General features: G+C 39.3%; 1 protein-coding gene across 4 annotated transcripts in view; it reads left to right on the top strand.

The window, feature by feature from the left end:
• Rexo5 (RNA exonuclease 5) overlaps nt 1–14961 on the top strand; it is a 51962-nt gene extending 37001 nt beyond the window's left edge. For 2 of the 4 annotated variants that reach the window (XM_085841359.1, XM_021168284.3), the window contains exons 15-20: nt 367–504; nt 9155–9247; nt 9761–9977; nt 10172–10359; nt 11297–11415; nt 14717–14961. In XM_085841359.1, coding sequence (XP_085697485.1) covers nt 367–504; nt 9155–9247; nt 9761–9977; nt 10172–10359; nt 11297–11415; nt 14717–14798 — 837 coding nt within the window. In that variant the 3' untranslated portion in view covers nt 14799–14961. The remainder of the gene's footprint in view (nt 1–366; nt 505–9154; nt 9248–9760; nt 9978–10171; nt 10360–11296; nt 11416–14716) is intronic. The other 2 variants (XM_085841360.1, XM_021168285.3) reach the window with 2 other exon arrangements.
• The last annotated feature ends 521 nt before the right edge of the window (nt 14962–15482 follow it).

Here is a 15482-nt window from a genome sequence, read left to right as displayed (position 1 = left end):
GCCTCCCATCTATGCCTATATCTATGGTAACTTTTTAAAGGTTTATTTATTTTATTTTTTATGTAGGAATGTTTTTTCTGCAAGTATGTGTGTGTTCTGCATTTGTGTTTGGTGCCCTTGGAAGTCAGAAGAGGGCAACAGGTCCCCTGGAATTGGAGTTATAAATGGTTATAAACCACCATGTGAGTGCTAGGTACCCAAACCTAGCTCTTCTGCAAGAGCAAAAATTTCTCTTCACCACTAAGCCATATTTCCAGACTTTTAATAACTCTGAACTCTAGACATTTGAAAAGGTAAGACATGCTTTGCCTTATGCTTTCAGTTCCTTTTCACAGCTACCTCTTTTTTCTTTTATTTGTCCTATAGATGAAGACCAAGTGGACACAAATGTCAACTGTCTATGCTGGGCCATTTAGCAAAGATTGTAACGTCGGGGCTCTGAAGAAGGTGTTTAGTACCTTGGGCCCAGTACAGTCAATCACTCTTGTTCTTGAAACTTACAGGGTAAGATGAGAAAATTCAGGTTTTTGACTTAGAAAAATCAGGTGATTTTGGGGGCTGTGCAGCTAATAGTGCAGTGAGCTTGAGAGTCCCCAGCTCTGTGTGACTCATAAATAATCAGGTTTCTAGAGCTTATGTTTTTGTTTATTTATAATTTTTATTTTGTTTTGCTTAAAGAGAAATCTGCCATGTAGGCCAGACGAAAATATGTCTACTGAAGCCAGGCGTGGTAGCACATGCCTTTAATCTCAGAACTCCAGGAGGCAAAACAACAAAATCCCTGCTATTTGAATGTAGCCTTTGTGCCTTCTGATTGTGACCTCACTACATTTCTAACCATTTTTTATTTTAGACAAAGGAGCTCTTTGCATAGCCTATGTTGGTATAAAATATGCAATCCTCCTGATACTGCCTTCTGAATAGTTGGGATTATAGGTGTATGCTACCACACACTCTACCCAGCTTCAATTTTCTTTCTTTTTTCTTTTTTTTTAAAGAAAAAGTTATTTAGTATATTAAAGGTACTGTAGGCCTGCTTTTCTTATTTTATTTATTTATTTGCTTATGTATTTTTTGGTTTTTCGAGACAGGGTTTCTCTGTATAGCCCTGGCTGTCCTGGAACTCACTCTGTAGACCAGGCTGGCCTTGAACTCAGAAATCCGCCTGCCTCTGCCTCCCAAGTGCTGGGATTAAAGGCATGTGCCACCACTGCCGGCACTTTTCTTATTCTAATTTCCCATTCTCTTGGAGTAAATTTTGTATACTGGATTTTTTTTTATTATTTATTTACTTTATATCCCGATCACAGCTTCCCTGTCCCTCTTCTCCTCCCAGTTTCTCCTTCTCCCCCCACCCCATGCTTTCTTCCCTTTCTCCTCAGAGAAGAGGTGGCCTCCTATCAGCTTGTCTTGGTGTATCAAGTTGTACTAGTACTAGGTGTATCTTCGTCCATTGAGGCTAGACAAGGCAGCCCAGTTAGGAGAAAGGGATCCAAAGGCAGGCAACAGAGTCAGAGAAGGCCCTGAGGAACTATGTCTATCCCATACATGTTCTCTGCTTAGTGGTTCAAGCTCAGTGAGTCCTTATGGGCCCAGGTTAGTTGATTCTGTAGGTTTTCCTGTGGTTTCTTGACCTCTCTTCCAAAGACTCCCCATGTTCTGCCCAATGCTTAGCTGTGGCTCTCTGCATCTCTTTCCATCAGCTGCTGGGTGAGGCCTCTCAGATGACAGTTACCCTAGATTCCTCTCTGCAAGTACAGCAGACTATCATTAACAGTGTCTGGGATTGGCTCTCTCCCATTGCATGGGTCTCAAGTTGGGCCAGTTATTGGTTGGTCATTCCATTGATCTCTGGCCAGTTATTGGTTGGCTGTTTCATTGATCTCTGCTCCCTGCACATATTATAGGCAGGAAAAATTACAGGTCGAAAGTTTTGTGGATGGGTTTGTGTTGCCATCCCTACTTTGGAAGTCTTGGAGATGACCTGTTCAGTGTTCATATCTCCTATTGCTAAGGAGTCTTAGCTGGGGTTACCCTCATAGATTGCTGAGAGCTTCCATTTTTCTAGCTTTCTAGCTTCTCTCAGAGGTGCCAATTCTCTCTCCCTCTTTCTTCTCAATACTTGATCCCTCCTGTTATCCTCCCTACCCCTTCTCGTACCCAGTTTTCTCCATCAGTTGATCCCCAGTGTCTGTTTCATTTCCCCTTCTCAGCGAGATTCAAGCATCCGCCCTTGGGCCTCCCTTGTTATTTAGCTTCTTTGGGTCTGTGGTTTGTAGCATGGTTTAGAAATGAGTACTTAGAAATGAGCACATACTTTGTCTTTCTATCTGGGTTACGTCACTCAGGAAGATCTCTTTGAGTCCTATTTCCCTGCAAATTTCATGATTTCATTGTTTTTACTAGCTGAGTAATATTTCATTGTGTAAATGTACCACATTTCTTTATTCTTTCTTCAGTTGAGGGGCATCTATTGTTTCCAGTTTCTGGCTAATATGGTTAAAGCTACTATGAACACAGTTGAACAAGTGTCCTTGTGGTATGGTGGAGCATATTTTGAGTATATGCCTAGGAGTAGTGTAGCTGGGTCTTGAGGTAAAACTATTTCCTGTTTTCTAAGAAACCACCAAATTGATTTCCAGAGTGATTGTACAAGTTTGCACTCCCACAAGCAATGGCTGAGTGTTCCTCTTGGTCTATTTCTTCACCAACATGAACTGTCACTTGAGTATTTGATTTTAGTCATTTTGACAAGTGTAAGATAGACTCTCAGAGTCCTTTTGATTTTCACTTCCTTGATATCGAACATTTCTTTAAGTGTTTCCTAGCCATTAGAGTCCTCTGTAGAGAACTTTCTGTTGTATTATTTGGTTTGTTAATGTCTAATGCCTTGAGTTCTTTATATATTTTAGATATCACCCTCTGTTAGATGCAGGGTTGGTGAAGATCTATTCCCATTCTGTAAGCTGCTGTTTTGTCTTATGTCAGTGTCCTTTGCCTTACAGAAGCTTTTCAGTTTCATAAGATTCCATTTAATTGTTGATCTTAGTGCCTAAGCTGTTGGTGTTCTGTTCAGAAAAAATTTCCCCTATGCCAATCCATTTCAGGCTATTTTCCACTTTCTCTCCTATTAGATTTAGTATATCCGTTTTATCTTGAAGTCTTTGATCCACTTGGACTTTAATTTTGTGCAGAATGATAGATTTGGATCTCTTTGCATTTTTCCACTTGCAGACATCCAGCTAGATGAGCAACATTTGTTGAAGATGCTTTCTTTTTTTTTCCTCTTGTTTTGGCTTCTTTGTCAAAAATCAAGTGTCCATAGGTGTATGGGTTTATTTCTGGATCTTCAATTTGATTCCATTTATCAGCCTGTCTGGTTTTAATGCTGTTTTTATTACTATTAGTCTGTAGTACAATTTGAGATTAGGAATAGTGATACCTCCAGGAATTCTTTTATTGTATAGGATTGTTTTAGCTATCCTGTGGGGTTTTTTTTTGGTTTTTGTTTTTCCATATGAAGTTGAGTATTGTTCTTTCAAGGTCTGTACAGAATTATATTGGAATTTTGATGGGAATTGTGTTGCATCTGTAGATTGCTTTTGGAAGGATGGCCATTTTTACGGTTAATCCTACCCACCTATGAGCATAAGAGATTTTTCTATGTTCTGATATCTTCTTCAGTTTCTTCAGAGACTTGAAGTTCTTGTCCTACAGGTCTTTCACTTGCTTGGTTAGAGTTACACCAAGATATGTTATATTATTTGTTGCTATTAGGAAGTATGGTGTTTTCCTAGTTTCATTCGCAGCCTGTTTATCTTTTGTATAAAGGAAGGCTACTAATTTTTTTTTTAGTTAACTTTGTATGCAGACACTTTGCTGAAGGTGTGTATCAGCTGTAGGGGTTCTCTGGTAGACTTGTTGGGATCACTTATGTATACTGTCATATCATCTGTGAACAGCAATACTTTGAGTACTTTCTTTCCAATTTGTATCCCCTCATTACTCTAGCTACAATTTCAAGTTTTATTGAGTAGATACAGAGAGTGGGCAACCTTGTCTTGTTCCGTATTTTAGTAGAATTGCTTTAAGTTTCTCTCCACTAAATTTGATGTTGACTGTCAGGTTGTTTTATATTCCATTTATAATATTTAGGTATAAACCCTGCATCCCTGATCTCTCCAAGACTTATTTTATCATGGAGGGGCACTAGAGTTTTTCAAAGTCTTTCTCAACATCTAATGAACTGGTCATGTGGATTTTTTCCCTGATGATTCATATGGTGGATTACATTGATAGATTTGCATATGTTGAACCACCCTTGTATCCCTGGGATGAAGACTACTTGCTCATGGTGGATAGTGTTTTTGATGTGTTCTTGGATTCTGTTTGCAAGTATTTTATTGACTGTTTTTGCATCAATGTTCATAAGGGAAATTGGTCTGAAATTCTCTTTGTTGAGTCTTTATGTGACGGTGACTTCATAGAATTAGTTTGGCAGTGTTCTGTTTCTATTTTGGTTTGAGGAGTATTTGAACATCTGGTAGAATTCTGCACTAAAGCATCTGGTCCTGGGCTTGCTTTTTTGAGGGGGTCGAAGGGGACTTTTAATGACAGCTTCTATTTTCTTAAGGGTTACAGGTCTATTTAAAATTTTTTACCTGATCTTGATCTTACTTTAGTAAGTGGCATCTATCATGAAAATGTATTTTTTAGATTTTCCAGTTTTGTGGTATACAGATTTTTGAAGTAAGACCTAATGATTCTTTGGATTTCCTCAATGTCTGTTGTTTTATCCCCTTTTTAATTCTTGATTTTATTAATTTTGATATTTTCTCTCTGACTTTTAGTTAGTTTGGTAAGTAAGGGTTTGTCTATCTTGCTGATTTTCTCAAAGAACCAAGTTTTGTTTTCATTGATTCAGCCCTGCCATTTACTCCTCTTGGATGTGTTTGCTTCTTTTTGTCTAGAACTTTCAGGTGTGCTGTTAGCTACTAGTATGAAATTTCTCCAACCTTTTTATGAAAGCACTTAGTACAGTGAACTTTCTTATTAGCACTGCTTTCATTGTGTCATGTAAGTTTGGGTATATTGTGCATTCATTTTCATTGAATCCTAGAAAGGCTTTAATTTCTTTATTTCCTTCCTGACCCAGTGAGTGGTCATTGAATAGAAAGCTGTTCAGTTTCCATGAGTTGTAGGCTTTCTGTTGTTCTTTAAGTCCAATTTTAATCTATGGTGGTCTGAAAAAAATACAAGGGATATTTCAGTTTTCTGGTATCTTTTGAGACTTGCTTTGTGATTGAGTATATGGTCAATTTAGGAAAAGGTTCCATGAGGTGCTGAGAAGAAGGTCTATTCTTTTGTGTTTGGGTAAAATGTTCTATAGATATCTGTTAGGTCCATTTGATTCTTAACTTCTGTTTGTTTCATTATTTCTCTGTTTACTTTATGTCTCTATGACCCATCCATTAGTGAGAGTGGGGTTTTGAAGTCTCCCACTATTAATGTTTAGGGTTTGGTGTATGATTTAAGCTTTAGTAATGTTTATGTAGTACATTTAGTACAAATATGGGTATCCTTGCATTTGGGGCATAGATATTCAGAATTGAGATGTTATCTCAATCTTGTTGTTGTTGTTGTTGTTGTTGTTGTTGTTGTTTTTCTTAACTGTCCTTCCCCAACTCTTTTGCTCAATTTTGGCTAAAAGTCTATTTTACTAGATATTAGAATGGCTATTCCAGTTTGCTTCTTGGGTCTGTTTGCTTGGACAATCTTTTTCCAGCCCTTTACTTTGAGGTAACGTCTGTTTTTGTTGATAAGGTATATTGCTTAAATGCAGCAGAATGATGAATTCTGTTTATGCAACCTCTCTGTTGGCCTGTGTCTTTTTTTGAATTGGGGACTTGAGTCCATTGATGTTACGAGGTATTAATGAACAGTGATCTTTAATTCCTGTCATTTTGATGTTGGTGATTGTAGCATGTTCATGTGTATTGTGTGCGCATGTTTGTGTGTGTATGACTGCATGCATGGGTTTCTGGTTTTCTGTTGTAGAATTATTTCCTGTGTTTTCGTGGGTATACTTAACCTCACTGGGTTAGAGTTTTCCTTATATCTACTGTAGGGCTGGATTTGTGGATCGATAGGGTTTAAATTTGGTTTTGTCATGGAATATCTTTTCTCCATCTATGGTGATTGAAAGTATTGCTGAGTATAGTAGTCTGGGCTGGCATCTGTGCTCTCTTAGAGAATGTAAGATATCTGCCCAGGTCCTTCTGGCTTTTAGAGTCTCAACGTTGAGAAGTTAGGTGTAATTCTGATAGGTCTGCCTTCATATGTTATTTGGCCTTTTTTCCCTGCAGCTTTTAATAGTCTTTCTTTGTTCTGTATATTTAGTGTTTTGGTTATGGTTATTATGTGGCAGGAGAATTTTCTGGTCCAATCTATTAGGTGTTCTGTAAGCTTCCTGTATGTTTATAGGAATATATTTCTTTAGGTTGGGGAAATGTCTGATGTTGTTGAGAATATTTCTGGGTCTTCTAGCTAGGAATCTTCTCCTTCTTCTATTCCTATTAACCTCAGGTTTGGTCTTTTCATAGTGTCCCCGATTTCCTTGATTTTTTTTTTTTTTTTTTTTTTGGTCAGGGACTTTTAGATTTAACATTTTCTTTGATGTATCAGTTTCTTCAATCAATCTTTTATGCCTGAGATTCTCTCTTCTATCACTTGTATTCTGTTGGTTGATGCTTGCTTGATTCTATAGTTGCTGTTCTCTTCCCTAGGTTTTTCATCTCTAGCATTCCCTCAGTTTGTTTCCTTTATTGCTTCTATTTCCTTTTTTAGGTCTTCAACAGTTTTATTCATTTCCTTCACATGTTAGTTTGTATTTTCCTGTATTTCTTTAAGGGATTTATTCGTTTCCTCTTTAAAGGCCTCTGTCATCTTTATAAGGTTGGACTTTTAGGTCATTTTCTTGTTGTTCTGCCATGTTAGGATATCCAGGGCTTGCTGGAGTAGGATAGCTGGGCTCTGGTGGTGCCATATTATCCTGGATCTTGTCTGGTGTTCTTATGCTGGCTGTTAGCTATCTGTTTCTGGGCCAGAAAATGAATTGCAGGGGACAGGGCATAGTTTGCTGCTGCTGGGTGTGCCCTAAGGGAACTTGGCAGGCAAGGAGCCTGGGGCAGAGTCCTACCTGGCTGTCCAAGGTGCCTGCAGGCCTCCTGAAATTCCAGCATAGCCAGGAGCCAAAAACTGGAGCTCAAAGGACAGAGTACATCTCTCTATTGCTGAGACCCAGCAGGCAGGGGATTTAGGATGGGGGAGGCATCTCACCTGGCTGTCCTTAGTGCCTGCAGGCCTCTGGAAATGTAGAGGTGTATGGGCTGGGGGACAAACATATGTACAGATGACTAGGATTTTTATTAACATAACTATTCTGAAGGTTTTTAATTATTTAAAAAATCGATTTCAATAAAAAGGAAAAATTTATTATTTAAATACTTATATGTAAAGTCTTAAAATTTATGTAGTTCTAAAGACTTAGTAAGTAAAGCCTCATATTTTTGGCCATAAATCAATGAATGCCTGTATTTAACATCTGAAGTAATAGCGTAAGTATAAAAGACAACATGACAAGAATTAAAACTAGAAACAGCGTAACAGTATCTGTAGAAGCAGGATATGATAGCACATAGAGGCAGAGGCGAGACAGTTACTGCATAGTCAAGGCCTGACTGATCTAGGTCTACATCAGCCAGGCCTCCATAGTGAGACTCATTCCCCAAGAAGCTTTAAAGCGATATAAAAAGGTTATGTAGTGAAGATGGAGTCCAGGGGAAGGACTCCATCAGCTAAGTAAAGGAGTAGGAGAAAATGGCACTACATTTTTTTTTTTTTTTTTTTGGTACCTGTAGAACTTGGAACTGAGGCAGCTCGTAACCTAGTATAATAATAACTATGAAAGTGAAAGAAAAACCTAAGCACTTCCAAAGTTAGTTTTTTTGTTCTTATAGCTAAAAATACAGATATTATCTCTGAGAATAGACTTAGAATTGAGAACTTTGTGGCAAGACTGTAACTACTTATTTTTCCCTGCTAGCTTTTTGTTGTTATTATTTGTTTTTAATTAATACACATCAGATGGAATTTCCATTTCTAACCCTTCAAGTTTGCATAAGTCCACTAATATTATACAACCTTCAGGGCCGTCCTTCTGTAAAACTTCATCATTCCAAACATCCCTACAATTTTTCGAGTATCAATCTCTTATTAGATATGTGGTTTGTAGATATTTTTTCCTATTTTGTGGTCTGCCTTTTAACAGTTCGGTAGTCCTGATATGTAAAAGCTTTTAACTTTGATGAAATCTAGTGTCTTTTTTCTTTTTTGTTACCATTGGTGTCATTTTCAAAATTTTTGTTCAAAACAGTTTTTTCATAAAACTTCTGTAGGATAACTTTTTTCCATGATGACATGTAGCTCGGATGGTTACAGGGATTTAGCTACTTTGAGTCATAGCGCAGATAATTTGAAGATGTAGCCCAGGCAGTGGAAGAACAGCTTCTCAAGTGGACTGGAATGCAGTCTAAAAATTAAGTTAATCAAACATCTGGGAATCCCTCCCTGCCTGTGCCATACATGAATGACCTTAGTGCTTTGTAATAAATATGAAGAGCAAGTTAGACAATGATGAATTTGCTAGTTTTCCTTGTACTACCATAACAGTGGGCTTTGATTTTAAAAGGAAAATGAAAGTTACTGTCTTTTTTTTTTTTAAGATTTATTTATTTATCATATGTAAGTACACTGTAGCTGTGTTCAGACACTCCAGAAGAGGGAGTCAGATCTCATTACGGATGGTTGTGAGCCATCATGTGGTTGCTGGGATTTGAACTCTGGACCTTCAGAAGAGCAGTCGGGTGCTCTTACCCACTGAGCCATCTCACCAGCCCGAAAGTTACTGTCTTAAAACCAATTTGTGAACTTAGGCAATTTTATTTAAAGTTGACTGACAATCTAGAATCCAGCAGCTGTCTGGCCCATCACTATGGCAGCCACTATGGTCAAGGTCCCTTTCTCAGCCCCTTTCTTTAGCAGTTTGATTTGGAAAGTAACAATGGTAAAAAAAAAAACCTTGTTCTTTCTGCAGCCTTACTTTTCTATACAATATGAAGTCCTGGAAGCTGCTCAGCTGGCTGTAGAGACCATGAATGGCAGTCTATTAGAAGGTTCCTGTATCAGGGTAAGGTGGACAAAGCTGAAATTAGCCCCCTTCATCTAGGCAAAGTTTACAGCACCCTGTAAGTAGGGACATTCTGGAGATGCCCAGGCATGAGACAGTGTAACAAATGCCTTCAGTCAAGACTTAATATCTTTAGTTTTATAAAATTCAGTTTGGGATAGACTAGAGTCTTCACTGTATTCTTTATTAGTTGTCCTTATGCCTGGAAGATCTGTTCTGCATGGCTATATGAGTCTGCCCGTTCCTTTAGCTTTCAAGGAGGTAAGATGGTGGGATCATGAAGTTCTTTTGGTACAAGTAAGCAAAGTTTCAGTGGAGGGAGGAGGCAGGGAACTGGAGAAAGTAGATATATATGAAAATGTGTATTTATGTTTATGTGTTTATCAGTTACATCCACAATCAGTTCAGTGAAGCACTTTTTGCCTCCTTATAGATTAGGAAGCTGCAAAATAAACTTTTTGATGTACAGCCTGACTGCGGCTGAGATAACTTTGTACATCTTTCCTTGGTTAGGTGCACAGGCTTGTGACTGAACTTACCCTTGAGTGTGACACCCTTGTAAGAGAGCTAGAGCAAGATTCTGAGAACCAAGGTACTATATATGTGGCTGGAATTGGTGAAACCTTTAAAGAACACCTGTTGGAGCAGTCCAACCTCTTCCCTGACCTGGAAGCTGTGATCCTGCCTAAAGAGGTTAAAAGCAGAAAGCAAAAAAACTACTGTTTCTTGAGTAAGTCTTACTATTAAATTCATCCTTGAAGGAAATTGGAAATAACATGTTATCAGAGAAGGGATTCATCAAACAAACTCTCCTAGATTAGATCAGGGCAGAGCTTCTAATTCTGGGTCCTATCCACATACCTTAGCTGTGGATCTGCTTTCTTGGCCCTCAGTAACAAATGTTGGGATTTTTCTTGCTTTTAGAGTTTAAAACTGTCAACAGTGCCCAGGTAGCCCTTGAAATTCTCAAAGGCAAAGACTGGAAGTTGAAAGGCAGAAATGCCCTAACCCCAAGGCACCTTCAGGCATGGCTCAAGGACATACATCCTGAACCAGCAATGCCTATGGGGCTTCGAATTGTACCTCCTCTCTTGGAGAGGCACATCTTCAGGGTAAGTGAGTGTGTCCTAGGGTCAGCGGGTTAGGTAGCTGCTTGGGTTTCTGGTTCTGGACACTGGTCTTCTGTCTTTGGAGCATAGCTAGGAAAGGCTTGCTCATTGGCACTATGTCTATACTATGTCTATACTTCAGGATTTTTGTTTCTTGCCTTTGGCCCCATCTCATGTCACTCTCCAGCCAACTCTAGCCTCCCCGTGCCCCGGTCATATTCTCTAAAATCTCATATACTTTTGCCTCTTTAATATTCACTAAAATCCCATTTTTATTTTTCAAAGTGGTTCTCTAAGGATCTTGGGGGGACCAGGGTGGGAGACTGGAGAGCTGGCTAAGTCTTTGGAGAGCTAGTTCAGGGCTTTCCAGAATATGTTTCACATACAAGATAAATTTTGACTGTTGTAGACTTTATCACAGACTTTATTGTTATGTCTATCTACTTCTGTAGCTTATGACTTCCATTAAACTGTACAACCATGTCAGATCTGAGATCAGGCAAGATTAAAAGCAGAAATTGACTCATTTTAAGGGAAATGTCTGTATAAAAGAGGCATATTTAGAAGTGTAGAGAGAGAAGGCTGCTTAACACTTGGGAAACATTGTTCTAGTAGCATACTTTACAGCTGAGAGACAGAAGTTAGAGCTGGTCAGGGACTCATCCCAAGTCACAAAGACACTTAAAGGCAAAGGCCAGACAGGGAGCCTCATCAGTGTATGGCTCCCTAGCTTAGGGCCCTTTTGGAAGATCACTTAAAAGAATCAACAGCAGTGGCCCTCTGCCACAGTGATCCTAAACACTTGAGGTTTATAGAGTGGACTGCAATTTCAGACAGATTTTTTTCCAGGGCTTCCTATGACTTTAGAACCTGAGAAAGTCCTACAATTCTTCTCAAAGTGAACAGGAGACTAAATGTCAATACATGACTTTGGTCCTAGACTCTGAAGGCGAACCACCCAAAGGTAGTAGCCTGGCGTTGGAGCCGGAAGATTGAAAAGCTCTACCACAGCCTGAGCCCAGGCACCTTCTGCCTCATCCTGATGCCAGGAACCAAGAAGTAAGATTTGATGTGTTGTCCTCATGATTCTGATCCTTGGAATTTAGCTGTTCCCAAGGAAATACCTTTAGTCGAATTGTGTTCAAGCACAATGAGGATTTGCATGGGTTCTTATCACAGTTCTCATAACTAGACACTACATTCCTTTTCATATGTATGCTTGAACGTATTGGTACTTCTGATGCAGTGCATTGTCTGAGGTAAATAGGAACCTAATGTGACAACAGGATAAGGTTTCCTATCACAGGGCCCAGGCTTAGCTGTTATCAGGCCTACCCTCTTCACAGATTAGAAGTATATTCTTGACTTCCTTGTTCTTCGCCTCATTGCTATCTCTGCTTTTGAAGCACAATTTTAAACTTTCTAATTTTAAGCCTAACAAATACTGAAATAGGCTGTGTGGGTCTGGTCCTACCTATTACATATTTTTAACAAGTGGCCACGCTCACTGGGAAGATGGTGCACATCTCTAGTCATAGTAGTTGAAAGACTGACTCTGAGTTGACAGCCACTCACGGGGTACATTATGAAAACATATATGAAAACAGAATTCTCCAGTGAGGGATTTGCAGTAAATCAGTGATCCTTCAAAACATAAAATATGACAAATACTTATGAAATTAAAGTTAAAACAGAGTGCAGGTCTGAGATGAATGTGTGTGTGTGTGCATACACACATGCCACAGAGAAGAGAGACAGAGTGACACTTTTGGAGTAGTTAGAAAATTATTGAACTGTTCTTTCTTAAGGTTTTCTTTGTTGTCTTACTCATTTATCTTTGGAGATTGCATGCATGTGCTCAGATCAGCTGTCTCATGCCCATTGAGCCATCCTGCCAGCTCAAACTGGGTTGCTTTAACAGAAAAAGCTGGGTTTAGTAGTGCATACCTATAATCTCTGCAGCACCTATGAGGTTGAGACAGAGGAATAAGGAATTCAAGGCCAACCTCAGCTACATAAGGACTTTGGGCCACTGTGGGCTACATTTAGTCCCATGTCGGAAATTAAAAGTATTTCAAGATTCTGATGTTCTAGGAGATACTGTGCTACAACTAATAGTTTGAGTAATATCTCCTTAATTTGGGGGAAGTTTTCTTGTATGATCTTGTTGAAGTTCTGGTCTGTGTCATTAACTTGGGGTTCCTGTCCTTCATCTGTGCCTGTGGTTTGTAAATTTGGTCTTTTTTGGTTTAGGAAGACAGGTTCTGTCTACATAGCCCTGGCTATTAAAGGTGTGTGCCACATCTGGCTAGATTTGGTCTTCTCACGGCATCCCACCGTTCTTTAAATCCCTTTCATGTAGTTTTGTTAATTTTTCATATGCTTTACATGTGCAGTCTAATTATTTGCATATGTGTGTATGTGTGCCACACGAGTGTGAGTGCAGCAGAGCCTCTGGAGCTAGAGTTATAGAAAGGTGTAAGCTGCTTGATCCGGGTGCTGGCGACTAAGAACTGAACTGTGCCCTCTGCAAGAGCAGGACTGCTCAGAGCCACTGAGCTTCTCCCCACCCTTAATGCTTCTACTTTATCCTCAAGTCACAGTCTCTCTTCTTGATCCACGCTGCTGGCAAGGCTTTCCAGGGAGTTAAAAATTACATTATTGAGTTTTCCAGTTTCATTATTTCTACCTTTTACTGAATTTAGCTTTCAGATCTTGAACTGTCTTGTCATTTCATTCAGCCACATTCAGTATTATCTTAGATTTATTCTACTCGTCTTTAAGTTCACTGAGTTGTGTACTGTTTTCTGATGGTGTTTATGATTTTCTTTTAAATTGCACGCTAGGTAGTTTTTATTAGAAAATATTTATACAGGACTCCTGGGTTTGTAGGGGAATATAATCTCTTAGCCTTTAATATTTATGTTTTTGCAATGTGACTTGGTCATAGAGAATTTTGTGGGTTATATGTCTGATTCTAGCCCATCTCTGTTGTTTGGAAGTTTTGGTTTTGGTTTTGTTGCCCATGCTTGGTTGGCTCCAGATTGAGTATCAAGAATTGGTAGTCAATCCTTCAAATACTAAATGTTGATTTTGGATTGGATAATAGGGGTAGTAATTCCAATTCAGTGGTAAGCAGGAACTGTAAATGCGCTGCATAGCTGTTATACAAGCCGAGCCAATGTCTTAGCTAAGCAGGAGCATAGGGAGGGTCACTAACAGTGAGCCTCAGGCTTAGGAACAGGACAGGTAGGTAAGTGTTCAGGATACTCACCAAAGTTAGCCAGGACACAGTATGTTTACACCCATAAGGTTTGGTGTGGTGCAGGTGGGCAGGGATCCAGGAAACTCACTATACTGGCTGGCACATGGAGATCTGTCAAACCCTTAATAAGCAAGTATTGTGCTACATATATAGACTCTGGGTCAGAATTAAATTATTCATATCCTTATTAAGCACAAACATTGCAGTAATGCCTCTGTTTAAGTAATTTACCAAGGTCACTCAGTAACTAGTCAGGCTTTGAACCATAATGATCTGACTCCAGAAACCTGCATAAAAGACTTAGTACTTACTAACCTGCTAGTTAACCGTTTGTGTTTTACTCATTTTTTGCCTGTCTTGTATCAAAAAGCTCCATTAGTTCTCTTAACCCAGTCCCATGAATATTCATAAAAATGTGACTGTGGACTAACAGGTATCAAATGACTCCTCAGTTTTAAGCACTATTCCAATAACATGCATCATTAAAGAAGTAATAGAAAGATTTTCAAGCAGTACTAACAAAGCTTTAAGTAAACTGAAAAGACTAACACTATTTTCTAGGGACTCTAAGGACAGATTCTCATTACTGAAACCTGGTTCTTATTTGCAACTGTATGATTTAAACAAGTTATATCTGAGTCTTTCCTTGGAAGATAGAATGAATACTTGTCAAAAGCAGCCCAGTGATAAAAGTGTTTAAACCTGTCCATACTTGATTTTACAAAAGTACCAGTACATGCTGGTTACTACTATGCTGCTTTAAACCTTGGTGCCACTGATCTGTTACGTGGCAGAGCTAGGCTATGAATCAGGCTTCTTCACTGAGCCCTCTCCGCAGGCAACTTTCCAAAAGCTGCCTCTTGGTGTATGGCACATGCCTACTTAAAAACTTACTTCCTCAGCCAGGGGATAGTGGCACACACTTTAATCACATCATGCAAGAGGCAGAGGCAGGTGGATATCTATGAGTTTGAGGCCAGCCTGGTCTACAGAGTGACTGTGTAGCCAAAGCTGCACACAGAGAAAACATTGACTTGAAAAAACAAAAGGCAAAAAAACCAAAACCCAACATGTCTTTGTTTTTATTTATTGCAGCGCTTTTTGGTCGCACCCTGGCCTAGGACTGATGAAAATAAAAGAGGAAGAAGAAAGTGACACCCCAGGCGTGAGAGTGTGAGTCTCTCTGCACTTTCCAAGTGCCATTTCATATGCAGAGAATGTGACTAGGCTATAGCCCTTTCAAGATGATGGCAAGCCTCTCCCTCTTGCAGATAGCTTTGGGATACCCTCTAAAGTATATTGTCATGTTCAAAATTCTAATAAATGCCTAAAACTCAAAACATTTCCTCCTCTTAGATGTGGTGGTGGTGGTGGTAATGTTGGGGGGGGTGGATGAGTATTTTGTGTCTGAGTTTATTACACAGGTACTGATTGATTCCTGTAGCACTACCATTAAATGTCATATACTGAGGCCAAGAAAAGAAAATCCAGCCAGTTTGACAAGTTCTGTAAATAACTGGCTAAACTGTTGACTCCTTGGCATCTGTTAGAAAAGGGGGACGGGGGGTGGAGATAGGCTGAACAAACATCTGGCAAAAGCAAAGAGAGTGGAAGAGACTTAGCTTTGTAGTCAAAACCCACTTTCAATCATTTCATGTTTGGGAATTCTTCCTTCTTGGGATATAGCTGCAGCATCACTCTTCACCAGCAGGTGTCCCCATTGGACAGGGCACCACTTGGAAACTGGAAACTTCAAACTCACAGTGCTAAGTTTTAAGGTGACTCTCACAGGTAACGCTGTGTTGGAAAGATGGGACATGGCTCCACAATTCCTAATCTTGTAGATATTAACTGAACCTGA

This window comes from Mus caroli, unplaced genomic scaffold (genome assembly GCF_978045245.1).
Source record: "Mus caroli unplaced genomic scaffold, Mus_caroli_1 scaffold_8, whole genome shotgun sequence".
NCBI lineage: Eukaryota > Metazoa > Chordata > Mammalia > Rodentia > Muridae > Mus > Mus caroli.
This window is presented reverse-complemented; position numbering and strand designations above follow the sequence as displayed.